This window comes from Apiotrichum porosum, assembly GCF_003942205.1.
Source record: "Apiotrichum porosum strain DSM 27194 chromosome Unknown scaffold_3, whole genome shotgun sequence".
NCBI lineage: Eukaryota > Fungi > Basidiomycota > Tremellomycetes > Trichosporonales > Trichosporonaceae > Apiotrichum > Apiotrichum porosum.
Window position 1 is genome coordinate 1,348,032 of NW_021167110.1, and position 13,968 is coordinate 1,361,999.

The following is a 13,968-nucleotide window of genomic DNA, read 5'->3' on the forward strand; positions in this document are numbered from 1 at the left end:
TTTCAGCATCCAGCATTTTCCCCCGTGTTTCTTCCTTCTTCGCATCCACCGGCCGTCTCGCCTCACGTTCCCCAGCCCGACTTTTCTTCACCCGCTTGCGCGGCGTGCTGGTTCGGTTCTTGTCTCTTACAGTGTTACAATCTCAACAGGCGTCGTGGAAGCAGCGAATCTTTCTGTGACGACCATATGTGTTTTCTAGTGGTATAAAAAGGGAAAAAAGTGTGTAAAACCTTGTAGTACAGGAATGTGAACATTTATTTGTTCACCATTGGCCCCCATCCATCCGTCTGTTTGGCCTGCGTCTAGTCGTCCTCGCTCCCGTCGCTACTAGACGTCTCGGACTCCGAGCCAGAACCCATGGTCTCGTCCTCGCCCGTCTCCTCCCTCACCAACACACCTGCCTGTCCGGCCTCGTCCGCATCCTCTCCCTCACCCTCATCCTCATCTTCCTCCTCCTCCTCCTCGGAACCGCTCTCGTGGGCAGCAGCCCACACCACGGCGTCGCGCTCCACGAGCGGGCCCATCTCCTCCTGGGCAGCGCCGGGCGCCTGGCCCTGCACGTCAAACACGCCCAGCCCGACGTCCATGGCCACGTGCGCTCCGGACGGGTTCTCCATGCTGACGCTGGTGGGGTCGGACGCGGCGCGCGCGAGAATGTCGGCGTTGGACGCGGCCATGAGCGGCAAAAAGGCGCGGGCGCGCGCGAGGACTGTGATGGCAGGAGGTGGGGGAGCAGCACGACAGGTGCAGGCGGGGGTGCAAGGCAGGTGCAAGGAACGGCGGGTGAGACAGGTGCAGGTAGCAGGTATAGGTCGAGCCGTCGGGGACCAGGATGGAAAGGAGGCGTGCGTATGGAAGGCGTAGGCGATGGACGTGGCCAGTGGGCAGGCGCGCGGGAGACGGACAAATGGGACCAGGGTGGGCAGACACAGAGAAGATAGAGGTCAGCGCCCATGTCCATTCGCAAGAGTGCCATGGCCACCTGGCCATGGTGTCCACTTACCATCGCTCTCGGGAAGCGCGCAAGGCCTGCTTGGCGGCAAAGGGAACGCGGCGTCCACTGCCGGCGCAGCGGGGGTAGCCTGCGAGAGGGAGGAGAACAGGTTACCTGTCGGTCAGCTTGTCCCGTCCATACCGCTAGCTGAGACGTGAGTTTGCAGGGGTGGTGGAGAGCGGGCCGAGGGTGGATGATGACCGGCCCAGGCTGCACTTCGCGTCGAGCTCTGTACCAGAAACCGGCCGGGTGGGTGCTGCTATCCACCTCACAGCTGATGCTCTATGCTCGACAGCTGCAGGAGACTGTACCACCCATTCCCGAAGGAACCGCCAACTCAGCTCCACCCCCCAAGACCTTCCCCCCACCGTCCATCCACGTGCACTGGCACAAGCATACGACTTACCCAGACGCGCCTCGCGGGACTCGTCGCTCTCGACATCGAGCCGTTCAGGCGACGGCATGGTGGATATTAGAGTTGGGGGTGGATGGGTTGGGTGGAGGTTGCAAAACTGACTTGCCTTGAAATTGTTTACACCCATGACGTCGGGAGGAGAGGGGCGGCGGGCTTGGTTCCGCACTCAATCTTCCTCAGCCAGTACAGACTCCCCTCTACAGAGCGTTCTTGTTCACAGATCTGCTCCACGATGCCGCCTCTAGGCCTCTGACCTATAGCTTATAGCCTATCATCCCCTTCCCCGGTGCCCAGCAGCAGATTCCACCTGATTCACCGAGACAGACAGTGCTCCAGCTTATATTTTGAAACGAACAGTGCTGCATATCCCAGCTTGTCTAACAGATCTAGTCTCCCCCCTCCCCAGTCCCTCCGACGCGACACGGCGCTGCGCGCACTGCGCTGTGGGTGCGCTGTATCGGATCTCGGCCTCTGATGCTTGGCGCCGTATGGCCAAGACTGGCCGACCGACCGACCGACCATTTATTAAAGGTGGAACAAAACAAAAATCCACACCTGCTCCGAGACGGTGTTGGCCGACAGGATTATTTTTACTGCTGCTTCCTGGCGACGTCGGGGATGGGGTTGTGGTTCTCGTCAATGAGGCCCTTTGCCTGCATGTTCTTGAGCGAGGCAATGAGGGGGTCCAGCTCGGCGATGGGCTGGCGGTGGCTGTCAAACGCCTTGTCGGCCCAGGTAAAGTACTGGCCATAGTTGCACGTAAAGTAGATGTGGTGCAAGGTGTGGTGCGCGGGCGAGTTGATGAAACGCTCCATAAAGTGGTCCGAGATCATGTCGGCGTCGTGGATGAAGATGGTCCAGATCTGCACAAAGCCGAACATGCCGAGGTAGAGCAGACGGTGCATGGGGAAGAGGTAGACGAAGACGCTGGGAGCAAAGAGTCAGCAGATGTGGGGCGAGGGCATGGTGGTTGTGGCGAAAACTCACTGGTAAGGCAGGGACTGGGCATAGCCGTCAAGGGGGTGGAAGGCGAGGGCGGCAAAAGGGGTAGGGATGATCCACTTGTGGTGGGGCTTGTGGATGTACTTGTAGATGGAGGGGTGGTGCTCGATGCGGTGGATCCAGTAGATGAGGAAGTCGGTGAAGACGAGGAACCAAAGGGCGGAGAAGATCAAGTAGGCCCAGCCACGCTCAGACACCTCCGTGTAGAGGAGCGAGTGGCCACGCACCTCTCCAAGGAACCAAGGGAGGGTGAGGACGTCCATGGCGGGCACCGAGAGGACCGAGCACATGATCTCCTGGTACTTTTGCCTCTTGAGGAATCGAGGGTGGTGCTCCAGTCGCTTGTCATACAAGATGAAGTATGACAAGGACGACAACAAAAAGTAGAGGAACAGCGCAGCCACTGCCGACAGGACAAACAAGCTCACGGTCTGGCGCACAATGTAGTCGCGTGCCCAAGTCGACGCTGCGCGAGTGGCGGCAGCGCCGGCGGCGAGCGTCGCGTTGGCAGCCAACTTGCTGCCACTGGCATCAGGTGCCGGCAAAAAGTACGCGTAGGTCGCGTCGAGGAGGTACTCGTCGGCGTAATCGAGGACGAGATCCATGGCGATCGAGATGGGCGCCGAAGGGGGTGGAGGGGGGAAGTGAAGGAAAGTCGCACTAGGACGCGGCGGCTGGCTGGGGAGGCGAGAGTGATCCGATTACAGAGGCACCAAAACGCAAGCTGAACGCAGAGTGCGGTGACGTTACGCGTGTGCAACAACGTTTAGTACAACACACGTAAGGTGGAGTGCAGTGGTCGAGTCGGCGCGTCTCGGGGTGTTAGGGTGGCACGATGGGGAGGTGAGACGATAGGTGACAGGCCCGGATCGCGCGGCCAGTTGTTTTGTCTGTCTTCGTCTCCTTTGTACTCTTGAAATGAACGCGACGTGGGGGTGCGCGTACTGCCGAAGGGTGCTGTTGCGCGCGTGGGTCGGGCGTGTGTGGTGAAGGAGATGGGGTGGTATTGACTAGCCGTGCAAGAAACGCGACAGAGAGTGGAGATGATGTGAGAACCTGACAACCCAGCGAAAGGCAACAGACTTCGTCACCACCAAGTTGTGCCTCGCTCGTCTCTTTTGCATTTCTTGGCGGCGACTTATCCCGGCCAACACTGCCCATGCCACAGTGCCCTAATGGGCATTACAAAGCTGCGCAGCTCACCCTTAATGGCATGTCCCCACTGTGCTGCCCACGCTCTGTCCCCTCGCTCTGGCCGCGTCGCCCCCGCACCACTGACCCCTGCCCTTGCTGGTGGGATGAGCGCGGGCTGACCAAAAATCAACATCGTTCCGAAGCATCGTACCACTCTCGGTCTCTCGGCATCTCTCGGCGCCCGAAGTGGCAGATTGCTTAACCAGGGGGTTTCCATAAGTGTGTCACGTGTTACGGACATCTGCCTTCTCTCCGCGTTTGTTACATTTGCTTCCGTCGTCGTCCCTCTCCCCTATCGTCACCACCGACCAGCCGCCGTCACCGCCGTCGCCGCCGACGTCCTCCACCACCTCTCCTGCAGCGCAGACGCGAGACCAACAACCCCGCGCCCCGCCAAGCAGCTCCTCCATCGCTCCCTCCCCTTATCCGCGCCGTGTTTGACCTCTGCGCGTCGCCCCTCGTAAAGAGCCGCACAATCTCCTTACACCTTCCTCCACCCTTCAAACACCAAGTTCCTGTCGTCTCGATGTCGTTCGGCCACGTCGTCTTCATCGGCCTCATCGCCCTCGCGCTTGGAGTTGCGTGCTGGTTCGGCGCGCGTCCAGGGAAGAACCAGGTGTGAGTGTGCATGGGGGTGCGATGGAAGCAAACGTAGAGAGCGATGTTGGATCGTGACCGATACCTGCACGTTCTCGCGTCCCTCCCAGCCTTCTCACAAGATGGTACATTGCAGTCACTGACCCCCACGCAGTATCTTCCGCTCCTCGGCGCTCCTCACGATCACCTGCTGCTACGTCATGTGGGCCGTGACGTACCTCGCGCAGCTCAACCCCCTCATTGGTGAGCTGATCCTTAAGCTAAATGAGTCTCAAAGCTAACAACCTACAGCGCCTATTCGCTCCGACCTTCGTGTGGAGTAAAGCTTAGACAACAACTCGGTAAACATGTATATGATATGATTCTTTTTACGCATCAACAAACGTCAATGATGTTGGAAGGCGCAGCGGAAGGACGCTCGTACGCTGGGTCCAACAATGTCCAACACGTCTCCTCACCGACTACTGATACCTGCCGCCGATCAGCTGGCTGAACGGGCCACAATAACAGCCCTTAGATTCTACGATCATCCGATGCCGAACACGACACGACACCTGCAAACAGGCTAGGAGCCGAGGACGGGCAAACGTGTTGGGTGTCGATCCGCCCGCCTTATCCATCCGCCCGCCTTATCTCACATTCTGGGCTTGTCAACGACATATACGACATGCGACCCAGCAAACCTGGTTACGGGGGACCGATAGATTGGCCTATTGTGCGCGGGAACTGAACAGTGCGTGTCAGGCCAGAAAAGGCAGGCGAGTGGTGAGCCCTTCCGGACTGCCATGACCGGCATCAGATTGTGGCTGCTGAGCGGTGGCTGGAAGCGTCACACTGTGGGAGTCGAAACGGCCAAGGTCATCGTGGCGGTCGATCGGCAAAGAGAGGAGCGTGCTGTGGTGGCAGTGGTTGGCAGCGGGGTCGCAGGCTGTTATCAAAGAGACGAGGGGGAGACGCGCAGTGGTTCCGTGGCGCGGTGCTGAGGGGACATTCCTGGCATTAGGATCCGAGATGATCCATGCAGTCCTTGGTCTGGGAATCGGCCAGGAAGCACTGGTGCGCGTTCAGACGTGGTTGGTTGCATGGGTGACGTTATTGTGCTAGCGTCTGCGGCCGGCCCACTGCCATACTTGTCGTCTTACCAGTTTTGTATTTGTTCCATGCGCTACGGCCGGATCTAAAAGCACTCTTCTCTTCCACAGAGATCGCGGCTGGGGTCAATAGACCATGAGGTTGACGGCCGGGCGGCCATCGCAACCACGCTGTCGTACCAACTGCTGCTGCACTCATCTCACGTTCCACAGCCTCCATCCCAGCCTGCTCGGTAGCGGCTGCTTGTGCCTTCTTGACGTCATGACATGGCCGTGACTACAGTACCAGAGACTCACAAGCTCTCACCAAGCTCGTCGCATAGTCGCCGGCCCGACTAGTCCGCGTAGCTGCGTAGTTGTGTGGCCCGGCCCACCATTGATGTCTCCATCGCGTTCCACGGTGTACCATGGACTAACTACCACACACATCGTGGCAGCTTGGACTACTTAAGGCAACCCATACCGTTCCCATCTCTCTCGTTAACTCTCCAGCACCCGTACATTCCTCCCTTACACAACCGTACCGTTCGAATTTCATACACATCGCGCAACATGGCCAACGCTGCTACTAACTGGAAGGAGTTCAAGTCCATCAACCCCCCCATTGTCATCAACAACAACTACCTCCGTGGCGGCGCCTCGGCCCTCATTCTTGACGACCTCGCTGTCATCGCTGGTGTGAGTACAGCAGTCAAATGGGCAGAGTGCCACTGGAACTGGCAAGCTGCAGTCGTTGACAAGACATGCAGGATGACTACTTTGTAAAGGACGCCGTGAGCGGTGCCCCGATCCTCCGCGCAAGGGGCAAGGAATGGTCGACTCGTGATGTGAAGAGTGAGTGCTAAAGATCCAACACCACACAGAGTCTTCCTCTATTCATCTCTGGCCCTCACTGACATCCTCCTAGCCCTCTATGACACCGGAGGTACCGCAATCTGCGTCATCAAGGACGAGATCATTACCCTTCACAACACCATGAAGGGCGAGATCGAAGGTGTCACCTTGTTCGAGGTTTCCAAACACCAGGGCTGTGAGTGTGCCACCAAGTCGTGAAGACAAGACCGCATGTCGCCCACATGTGCCTACACGCCACTGACGCCGTCCCAGACACCTCTGACGAGGACCGTTTCCTCGTCAAGTACCGTGACACTGACGAGGAGCTCAAGCGCACCATCAACGTCATTGGCGACTGGCTCGGCCGCAAGGCCGAGATCCGCCTTGCCCCCCATGGCGCCGACAAGAAGGACTTTACGGACGGTGAACTTGTCGCCCGTGTCGAACGCGCCAACATGGCCACCGAGTTCCTCGCCAAGAACGACTCCAAGGACACCGCCACCGAGGAAGAGGTCACTACCCGCTACACCGTCGCCGTGTCCCCCGGTGTCGACCTTGCCTTCATCTCGGCCGTTTGCATGTGCTGCGACGCGATTCGAGCCCAGACCGACTACTAAGAGGTGCCATGGCTATGTTGAGGCTTGTTATCGAAGAGGACTCAGTAGCTGTTGGTTGTATTGCGGTACTGTGGCTGCTCGACAGTATGAAGTGTGAGAACATGCAGATATGCTCCAGAGTATGAGGATCTGGTCGACTTGCAATCTCGTTCTTCCCCAATGGCTCTTGTGCAACGGCCCAACGACCATCCCATTCGGAAGGTTCTAGAATGGTAAAGGTCGTACTGGCACGCTTTGTCTGCCACTGTCCCGGCCCATGTGACGGTTGGTGTCAACGTTCAGACGTCGTCCACCCATGCCACCCAACTGCCACGCATGATATGAGCAGATTAGGCTGTAGCTGGGCTGAGGGGATATGGAGATTAGGACCCGAATGTTAATTGATCGGAACAAATTGCTCTAGGCTCTGTAAAAGTCACGTGCATCGGCTGGCTGTTGCCGGTGGCTTCCGCGCGTCTGGCGCGGGCTGGGCGCTGGGCAGCGGCCCCGCGCGCGCAATGTCGCCGTACGTCATATGCCCTCTGGATGCCCCGTTCCGTGCAGCCACTCACCCCCCCGCCGTTGTGCGCCAGGCTCTGGCCGCCTTTTGTGTGTGTAGAGCCCACCCACTTCCGCGCCCATTGTCATCTGCAGTCCCATCCCATCTCTTGTCTCTTCTATCTTCTCAATCTCTCTCAACTGTTCATCACCCTCTTCCTCGCTCACCATGGCCACTACCACCTCACTCCTCCACACCGCACTACAGAACCTGCACGTCGCCCAGCAGGTAGCGCATCCTTCTCACACTCCACGCCCGCCCTCGAGCGCCTCGTCTTCAAGGCGCCGCTCCGCTGAATCAGAGGACGACGATGACAATGAACTTGTCACTGTCGGATTCGGCACTGCCCCTGGCACTCCCATCCCAGGCAAGGGTATGGTCCTCGGTCAGCGCATCAAGACCCTCAACAGCAAGGACCCGGTGAGTGGCAAAATGGGTCTCGGCGGCACCGGTCGTACCAGCGAACAGGAGGGCACGGCTTAGTCAACGACCATGAAGGGCTTGTGATGGCTCCTCTGTGGATGGCTGTGAACGCCGCCTTTTAGTCGGTCGTGTGCCGTGTAGCATACATATGTGCATCCGTGTCGCCCTGCTCTCATACCCCCTAGTTCACATGCTGACAGCCTGCAGCTCCGCCTCCTGCCAACCCACATTGCCGTGCGCATCTTCATCCAACTCGACATCCGAAGCTTGGCACGCTGTGACCGTGTCTGCAAGAGATGGCAGAAATCGAGCACTCTCAACTATGGTGAGCACTGCATGGGTGGGACCCATTCGTGTCTGAGCGGTATGCTGACACCACTTCCCTCTTTCTCTCCATTCCCACTCCACTCAACGCCCCTGATTTCATCAATCTCGTTCACCAAACTCACGTCCACGCCTCCGAAACTGGTTACTCTCAACTGGAACGCCACACGTCGGTTTCCAAATCGCTCCCGATCAACAGTATGGTTCCTTCAGAACCGTGCCCTCACGCTGCCATCCCTCTCCAACATGCTGCAGGGCAAGAACCGCAAAGTAGACGATGGACCCGAGTTCTTTGATCCATACGACAAGACGCCGCGCCTCTCGGCCCTCCCCGCCGTCCCCGTGCCAGCCTCGACGGCGCCGCAATGGTCCAAGGCCGAAAGCAAGCGCGCGTGGAAGTCGGTGTTCCACACCACCCTTGCCCGTTCCGACCCTTCGCGTACAGAGGACGACGACGACCATCCTTACCGTGTCAAAATCGACTCGCTCCAGAGTTCCGGCTACTCTACGCCCTCGCGGCACCAGCACGCCGGTCTCGGATCCGGAAACGCCCAACGCTGGAACGACGGTCCCACCGGAGCCTCGGGCTCGCTCACGCCGTCTGAACGCAAACTCGCTGCCCGCGAAGGATACAAGGCAATGGGCGGCCGCAAGGCCCGCACCAAGCGCAAAATGGGCGGCGAGTTTGGCGCGAGGGATAAAGGCGGCGCGTCCCAGATCGACGGCGAGGACCAGAGGTTCACTTGTCCGTTCTAGTGCACGAGTGCCGCCCCAACGCGCGAGGCCCGCAAAGAAGAAGCGTGAGACTATTGTGTCCACCGTGTCAGAAGTACGACTGCAGCAACAACAAAACAAAGGTCGAGGCGCCTGTCTGAAGAAGTCAAGAATCCACAATAGCAATTGCAATTAGCTCATGAAGCTCAGTTTATGAATGCGCCATGTTTACCGCAGACCATGACAGCGAGTTTGGTGAATTTCCAGCCCTGCATTCCTTCAGATGTACCTGTCTACTTCTCTCACAAACATACTGAACGCACGCTTACAGCTTGGCGTCGACCTCGGCGCCGCTGAGGAGCTGCTTGAGGAACGCCTCGTTGTTGGGCTCGCGGCCGAGCAACTCGACAAGCGAGTCAATCTCGTCCCTGCTGCCACCGGGACGCAGGATGCAGTCGCGGTACTTGTATCCGAGCTGCGGGGACATGGGGTCGGCACGGAACACCGACTCGAACATGTCCGCGGCGAACACGAGCGAGTAGAGGTATCCGTAGTATCCGGCCGCGTAGCCGCCGACAATGTGCGCAAAGCCCGACTGGCCGCCAATGTACTCGCCCTTGGTGGTGACGAGCGACGTCTTCTCGCGCAGGTCGCACCAGAGCTTGGTCAGGTCCTGGTCCTCCTTGGATGTGTGGACAGTCACTGCATGGGTTAGCTCGTCTCAAGGCTGACTACCCACTGTCAAAGAGGCCAAAGAAGAGCTGGCGCAGGTTGAAAAGACCCTGGTTCACACTCTTGCTCTTGACAATGCTGGCAATGATGTCGTCCGGGAGGTGCTCGTGCGTCTCGTAGTGCTCCGACATGCTCTTGAGCTGCTCGGGGAGCCAGCACCTGGATCGTCAGCTTTACGTGACTGGGATGATGGAGCTCACCAGTTCTCGAGCATCTGAGAGGGAGCCTCGACAAAGTCGCGCGCGACGTGGGTGCCGTGGAAGCGGCCAAACTGGGTAGCCGAGCAAAGACCGTGGAAGGCGTGGCCCATCTCGTGCTGGAGGGTTAGCAGCGCACGCGGCAGGCGACACCCACGAAGAAGGTGACGACGTCGCCGTGCTTCATGAGAGCAGGGCGCTTGGGAGTGGACTTGGCGAGGTTGGCAACCATGCAAACAGTGGGGTACGAGCGGGCACCGCTCTCCTTGGTCCATCCGGGAATGAGACCCCAGACGGCGGCGTGGCCGTACTTGTTCTCGCGGGGGAAAAGGTCGAGGTACATGAATCCGAGGAACTTGCCATCCTTGCCGTCCTTGTGGTCCCACACAGCGTATGCCTCGACATCTGGTTGTTAGCTCAAGCAACCGCCAAGGCGTGCTCACCCTTGTGCCAGGTTCCACCGCCCGACTCGACGGGGATGCGGTAGAACTGAACGCTGAGCAGCTGGCGGTAAATGTCCAGGATGGTAGGGACGACCTTGTCAACGGGGAAGTACTCCTTGACCTTCTCGTCGTCTGTACAACGGTCAGTCTGAGTGATCTCGGTGAGCGGGACCCACCAAGAGCGAGCTCGCGCTCGGTCCAGAGACGGTCGTAGTAGCGGTAGTCCCAGAGGTTGAACTCGTCGTCCACAGGCCAGCCGTGGCTCTCGTGCACCTCCTTCTTGAGCGCGAGGAATTTCTTCCTCTCGGCCTCGCCGACGGGCTTGAGCTTGTCCAGCAGATCATCGAGGAACGCCAGGACAGTCTTGCTGTCTTTGGCCATCTTGACGTCGAGAACGTAGTCGGCAAACGTGTCAAACCCGAGGAGGTCGGCGACCTTGCGGCGCAGCTTGACCACCTCGTCGAGGACCGGCACGTTCTGGATCGTCTTGCCCTCGTAGCCGAGGACGGCGCGTCGACGTGTCTCGGGAAGGTCGGCGTATTGGCTATTGTAAGTTCACATGTTCATCAACAAAGCTCACAAGATGGGGATAATATCGGGCGTCTTAAAGGTGACACGGTACTTGTCGTCCTCCTTGGTGTAGCCGTCGATGCTCGCCTGAGGGACGCCGACAAGCTCCTCTTCGGTGAAGAGCAGCGAGCCCTTCTCCTCGTTGCATGCGCGCTGGAAGTCGACCTCGAGACCCATAATCTTGGTCTGGAGGGCAAGGAGCTCGTCGCGCTTGGTCTTCTCAAGGCCAAGACCGTTGCGCTTGCGGTCACGGATCATGCGGTCCATGAGACGCTGCTCCTCGGCGTTGAGCTTGACACCGTTTGCCTTGGTGTGCGCTTCCGCGTCGAGCAGCGCCTCGTAAATGTCCTCGCGCGCGAGGACCTTCAGACCGTATTCCTAAACGCCTGTCAGTATCCCTGTAACAGGACTTGGCCACTCACCTGGAGCTTCTTGTCGCTGTCCACGGACGCGTTGCGGATACCCTCGTCCTGGCTGACGTACTGGAGGAAGAGCGCAGGTTCAGCCAACGAATCGACCTCAACCTCGTGGAGACCCATGCGGCGGATGACATTCTCAAAGGTACGCTGCTCCTTGGGAAGAGCGGCAACCTCGGTGAGAAGCTCGTCGCTGGACGCGATGCAGTCATCCGCACTCTTGGTCACCTGCTCTGGAGTGTACTCCCAGGAAGGAGGGGTGGCCGGGGGTGCCGGGTCTGATGTGGATGAGTTGGCGCTCCTCTAGGAGTCTACTCACAGGGCTTGGTGGTGGTAGTGGTGGACATGTTGGCTCTGTAAGTGTATGCGATGGCGAGGAGGAGGATAACACAGCTCAGTCGCCGGAGCATGCAGGGGGGAGGAGGGAAGGAAGGAGTGAAAGGTGCGAATGGGGTGGAGGAACGCTGGCACTGATCCTTTGATGACGCGGAGGGCTGAAGGAACACGCGGCGCCCCTCGCGTTTTGGCGGGACCCCGCCTCCACCTTGGCGGTCCACCTTGTTCAGTGCAGCGACAGTTCAAAGGACGGTGCGTGAGGGTGAGCTGTGCATGTGCATCAGTCGCTATATGATTTATGAGCATGTGGGGACTCTGTAGCTGAAGATAGCTTGTGGGTTATACAAATGACTTACATGGGTGTACAGGTTCCCAAGGGCAATGTCGAAAGGTAGCCTTAACCAACGCAGTGTGCATAGCTTTCGTTGCGAAAAGGCTGAAGCCGACAGGCCGACAGGCGCGACGGGCGTCTGGGCTCACATGTTCTGATCATTTTTATAGTTGATAGACTTGGGTTTCTCTCGGCCGTCCGCTAGGTTAAAGGGACGAGAACGAACGTCTGGCTTAATGATTGATATCAGCATCCATAGCCGACCGCCTTCCTCGCGGACGGGTAACCGCTGTGACAGTAATGTAGCTCTCAAATAGACCCGCCAGTATGGAGACTGTGTGGAGCTTGAAGGTGACAGATAAACCCTGAGGGGGGGAAAAGGACGGCGATTGTTCTGAACATGCAATGCACCCGCGTTATTGAAGTGGCTTCATCCTGCCACGGAAATAGTCTTTATCCTGCCACGACACCTTTGGCTCCTCCATGTAGGCACCAGCGAATCAACACGCCTGTCGATTCTACAGAGGCGGATGGTCAATGAAAGCCTACCCCAGAGTAAATCGGGCAACAGTAGCGCCTGGTGCAAGTCCGCGGCCCGTTTAAAGGGTTCAGACGATAAATGTGATAATTACCTGACGAAAATAACCGGGGTTGCTGGTCGTGTTTGCTGTTCGTGGCCAGGACACGTCGCTGCCGTTGTTGCGTTGGAATGTAAGTCCCTAGTCCCAGGTCTATACATGTTATAAGTAGCAGAATATCCACGGCCCTGCTGTTATACACCGTGCGAGGATTGGGCCGTGGAGGCATACATGACAAGCGGGGAATGCCATTATCACAGGCTCGTTCAGATATGGAAGAGAGGGGGCACAGACACCATGATACCTATAAACTTGAGTAAGTGTAGCAAGAGGGTACCGAACGTCGAACGTTAGAGGGAAACGTGCGTGAGGAGTGGTTGCAATGGTGACGAGTATGGGGCGTGGCTGGTTACTTCATCAGCGTTGTGAGCCCAAGTATGACCAACTAATCGCTTGAGGGCCATTCCCTGCCTTCTCGATTTTGACTACAGCTTGAAGGCTGTTTGCGTATTACTTACAAAGTGCACACAAGGTAAACTGATGAACATATCATGAGCTGAGGAGGGTTATGATCACATAAATTGTCCAAATAATCAGAGTTTGGGAGGCCAGAGCGCTGATGCCACCACAGATCCACGTACCAAAGCCCCATACCGAGGACAATGGCCGACAACTGTGGCGGGATGATTTTGCGGGGTTTGAGGGAAATGTCACCGAGCTCCAGCACCGAGGCAATCTCGTACATAAGCCGTAATGTAGTTCCCGGTATGAGCGGAAGAGGTATCCTCAAGGAACAGGGTTGTGCCCGCCGCCCACTCACCTCCACCGCTCCCAAGATCTTGTCAGGTTCCCGGAACCTGCGATTGACTCCCACCAGAAAACACTGCACACACACATACACACCAGCGCGTACCTAATGCATGCCACACTGCATTTCCGCAAGTCACTACGGACCCTCGGACCTGGTAGGTACTCCGGCCATGTACGGCCTTTTGAGGCACAGAGCGTGACATTTGTGTCAATCAAAACGTCGCAGGTCTTCTTCGATTCCCCGTCGTCGCAATGCCAGGCTTCGCACGACCTCTGGAAACCCAGGCGATGCAGGCAAGCTTTGAGTGTTGACAGTATCGTGTGAGTGATGGACTACAAGGGCTCACTTCTGTCGGAAGCAGCAGCACCGCCGTTGGCCTCACAACGCGGCAAGCCGACGAGGTCCAAACATGAGTGCCTAATGGTTGCCATCATGTTTGTGGCTTTGTGGCCATCGCACATCAGCCTTTCCAGTAGGTGATCGTCGTCAGACAGTATGAGGTAGTGACATGCGACGTACTGTCCCTGTATCACCCTCCACTGGAGTGTCAAACGGGTTCCGAGTGCGATTCCCAGGAATCCAGTAGACGAGGCGGAATAGTCATGGAGTGTGACATGCCACCCGAACTGTCGACAACACTATGCACATCCTGGGAATGCCCTGCCGTTGGGAAGTCAACTCGACCTTGCCTGTTTCCCATAATCCAAACCTTCTTCTGGGGGTATCCTAGGAGCCAGAAGAAGGGAGGGATGCGCTCCATGTCGACAAATACGACGCCGCTCGCGATCGTAGGCAGCAACCAGCGAACATC

General features: G+C 57.9%; 6 protein-coding genes across 6 annotated transcripts; 3 read left to right on the forward strand and 3 right to left on the reverse strand.

Moving 5' to 3' along the window:
• Nucleotides 1–302: 302 nt before the first annotated feature.
• EHS24_006093 (uncharacterized protein) lies at nucleotides 303–1,458 on the reverse strand (the record flags this gene model as incomplete). Its single annotated transcript, XM_028621567.1, has 3 exons — nucleotides 303–709; nucleotides 1,004–1,108; nucleotides 1,401–1,458. 3 exons carry the CDS (start codon nucleotides 1,456–1,458, stop codon nucleotides 303–305), a joined length of 570 nt encoding a protein of 189 aa, XP_028478019.1.
• A 541-nt stretch (nucleotides 1,459–1,999) lies between these two features.
• EHS24_006094 (uncharacterized protein) lies at nucleotides 2,000–3,016 on the reverse strand (the record flags this gene model as incomplete). The annotated part of the gene is made up of 2 exons (XM_028621568.1): nucleotides 2,000–2,336; nucleotides 2,397–3,016. 2 exons carry the CDS (start codon nucleotides 3,014–3,016, stop codon nucleotides 2,000–2,002), a joined length of 957 nt encoding a protein of 318 aa, XP_028478020.1.
• A 1,115-nt stretch (nucleotides 3,017–4,131) lies between these two features.
• Nucleotides 4,132–4,525, forward strand: VMA9 (H(+)-transporting V0 sector ATPase subunit e; the record flags this gene model as incomplete). The annotated part of the gene is made up of 3 exons (XM_028621569.1): nucleotides 4,132–4,223; nucleotides 4,357–4,445; nucleotides 4,494–4,525. The coding sequence occupies 3 exons, from the start codon at nucleotides 4,132–4,134 to the stop codon at nucleotides 4,523–4,525; spliced, it is 213 nt and encodes a 70-aa protein (XP_028478021.1).
• Nucleotides 4,526–5,845: 1,320 nt separating this feature from the next.
• On the forward strand, nucleotides 5,846–6,744 carry EHS24_006096 (uncharacterized protein; the record flags this gene model as incomplete). Its single annotated transcript, XM_028621570.1, has 4 exons — nucleotides 5,846–5,971; nucleotides 6,043–6,127; nucleotides 6,201–6,323; nucleotides 6,401–6,744. The coding sequence occupies 4 exons, from the start codon at nucleotides 5,846–5,848 to the stop codon at nucleotides 6,742–6,744; spliced, it is 678 nt and encodes a 225-aa protein (XP_028478022.1).
• Nucleotides 6,745–7,450: 706 nt separating this feature from the next.
• EHS24_006097 (uncharacterized protein) lies at nucleotides 7,451–8,785 on the forward strand (the record flags this gene model as incomplete). Its single annotated transcript, XM_028621571.1, has 3 exons — nucleotides 7,451–7,702; nucleotides 7,913–8,030; nucleotides 8,229–8,785. 3 exons carry the CDS (start codon nucleotides 7,451–7,453, stop codon nucleotides 8,783–8,785), a joined length of 927 nt encoding a protein of 308 aa, XP_028478023.1.
• A 283-nt stretch (nucleotides 8,786–9,068) lies between these two features.
• EHS24_006098 (uncharacterized protein) lies at nucleotides 9,069–11,448 on the reverse strand (the record flags this gene model as incomplete). Its single annotated transcript, XM_028621572.1, has 9 exons — nucleotides 9,069–9,445; nucleotides 9,483–9,634; nucleotides 9,676–9,791; nucleotides 9,830–10,077; nucleotides 10,116–10,247; nucleotides 10,292–10,659; nucleotides 10,738–11,063; nucleotides 11,108–11,379; nucleotides 11,421–11,448. 9 exons carry the CDS (start codon nucleotides 11,446–11,448, stop codon nucleotides 9,069–9,071), a joined length of 2,019 nt encoding a protein of 672 aa, XP_028478024.1.
• Between the last annotated feature and the right edge of the window lie 2,520 nt (nucleotides 11,449–13,968).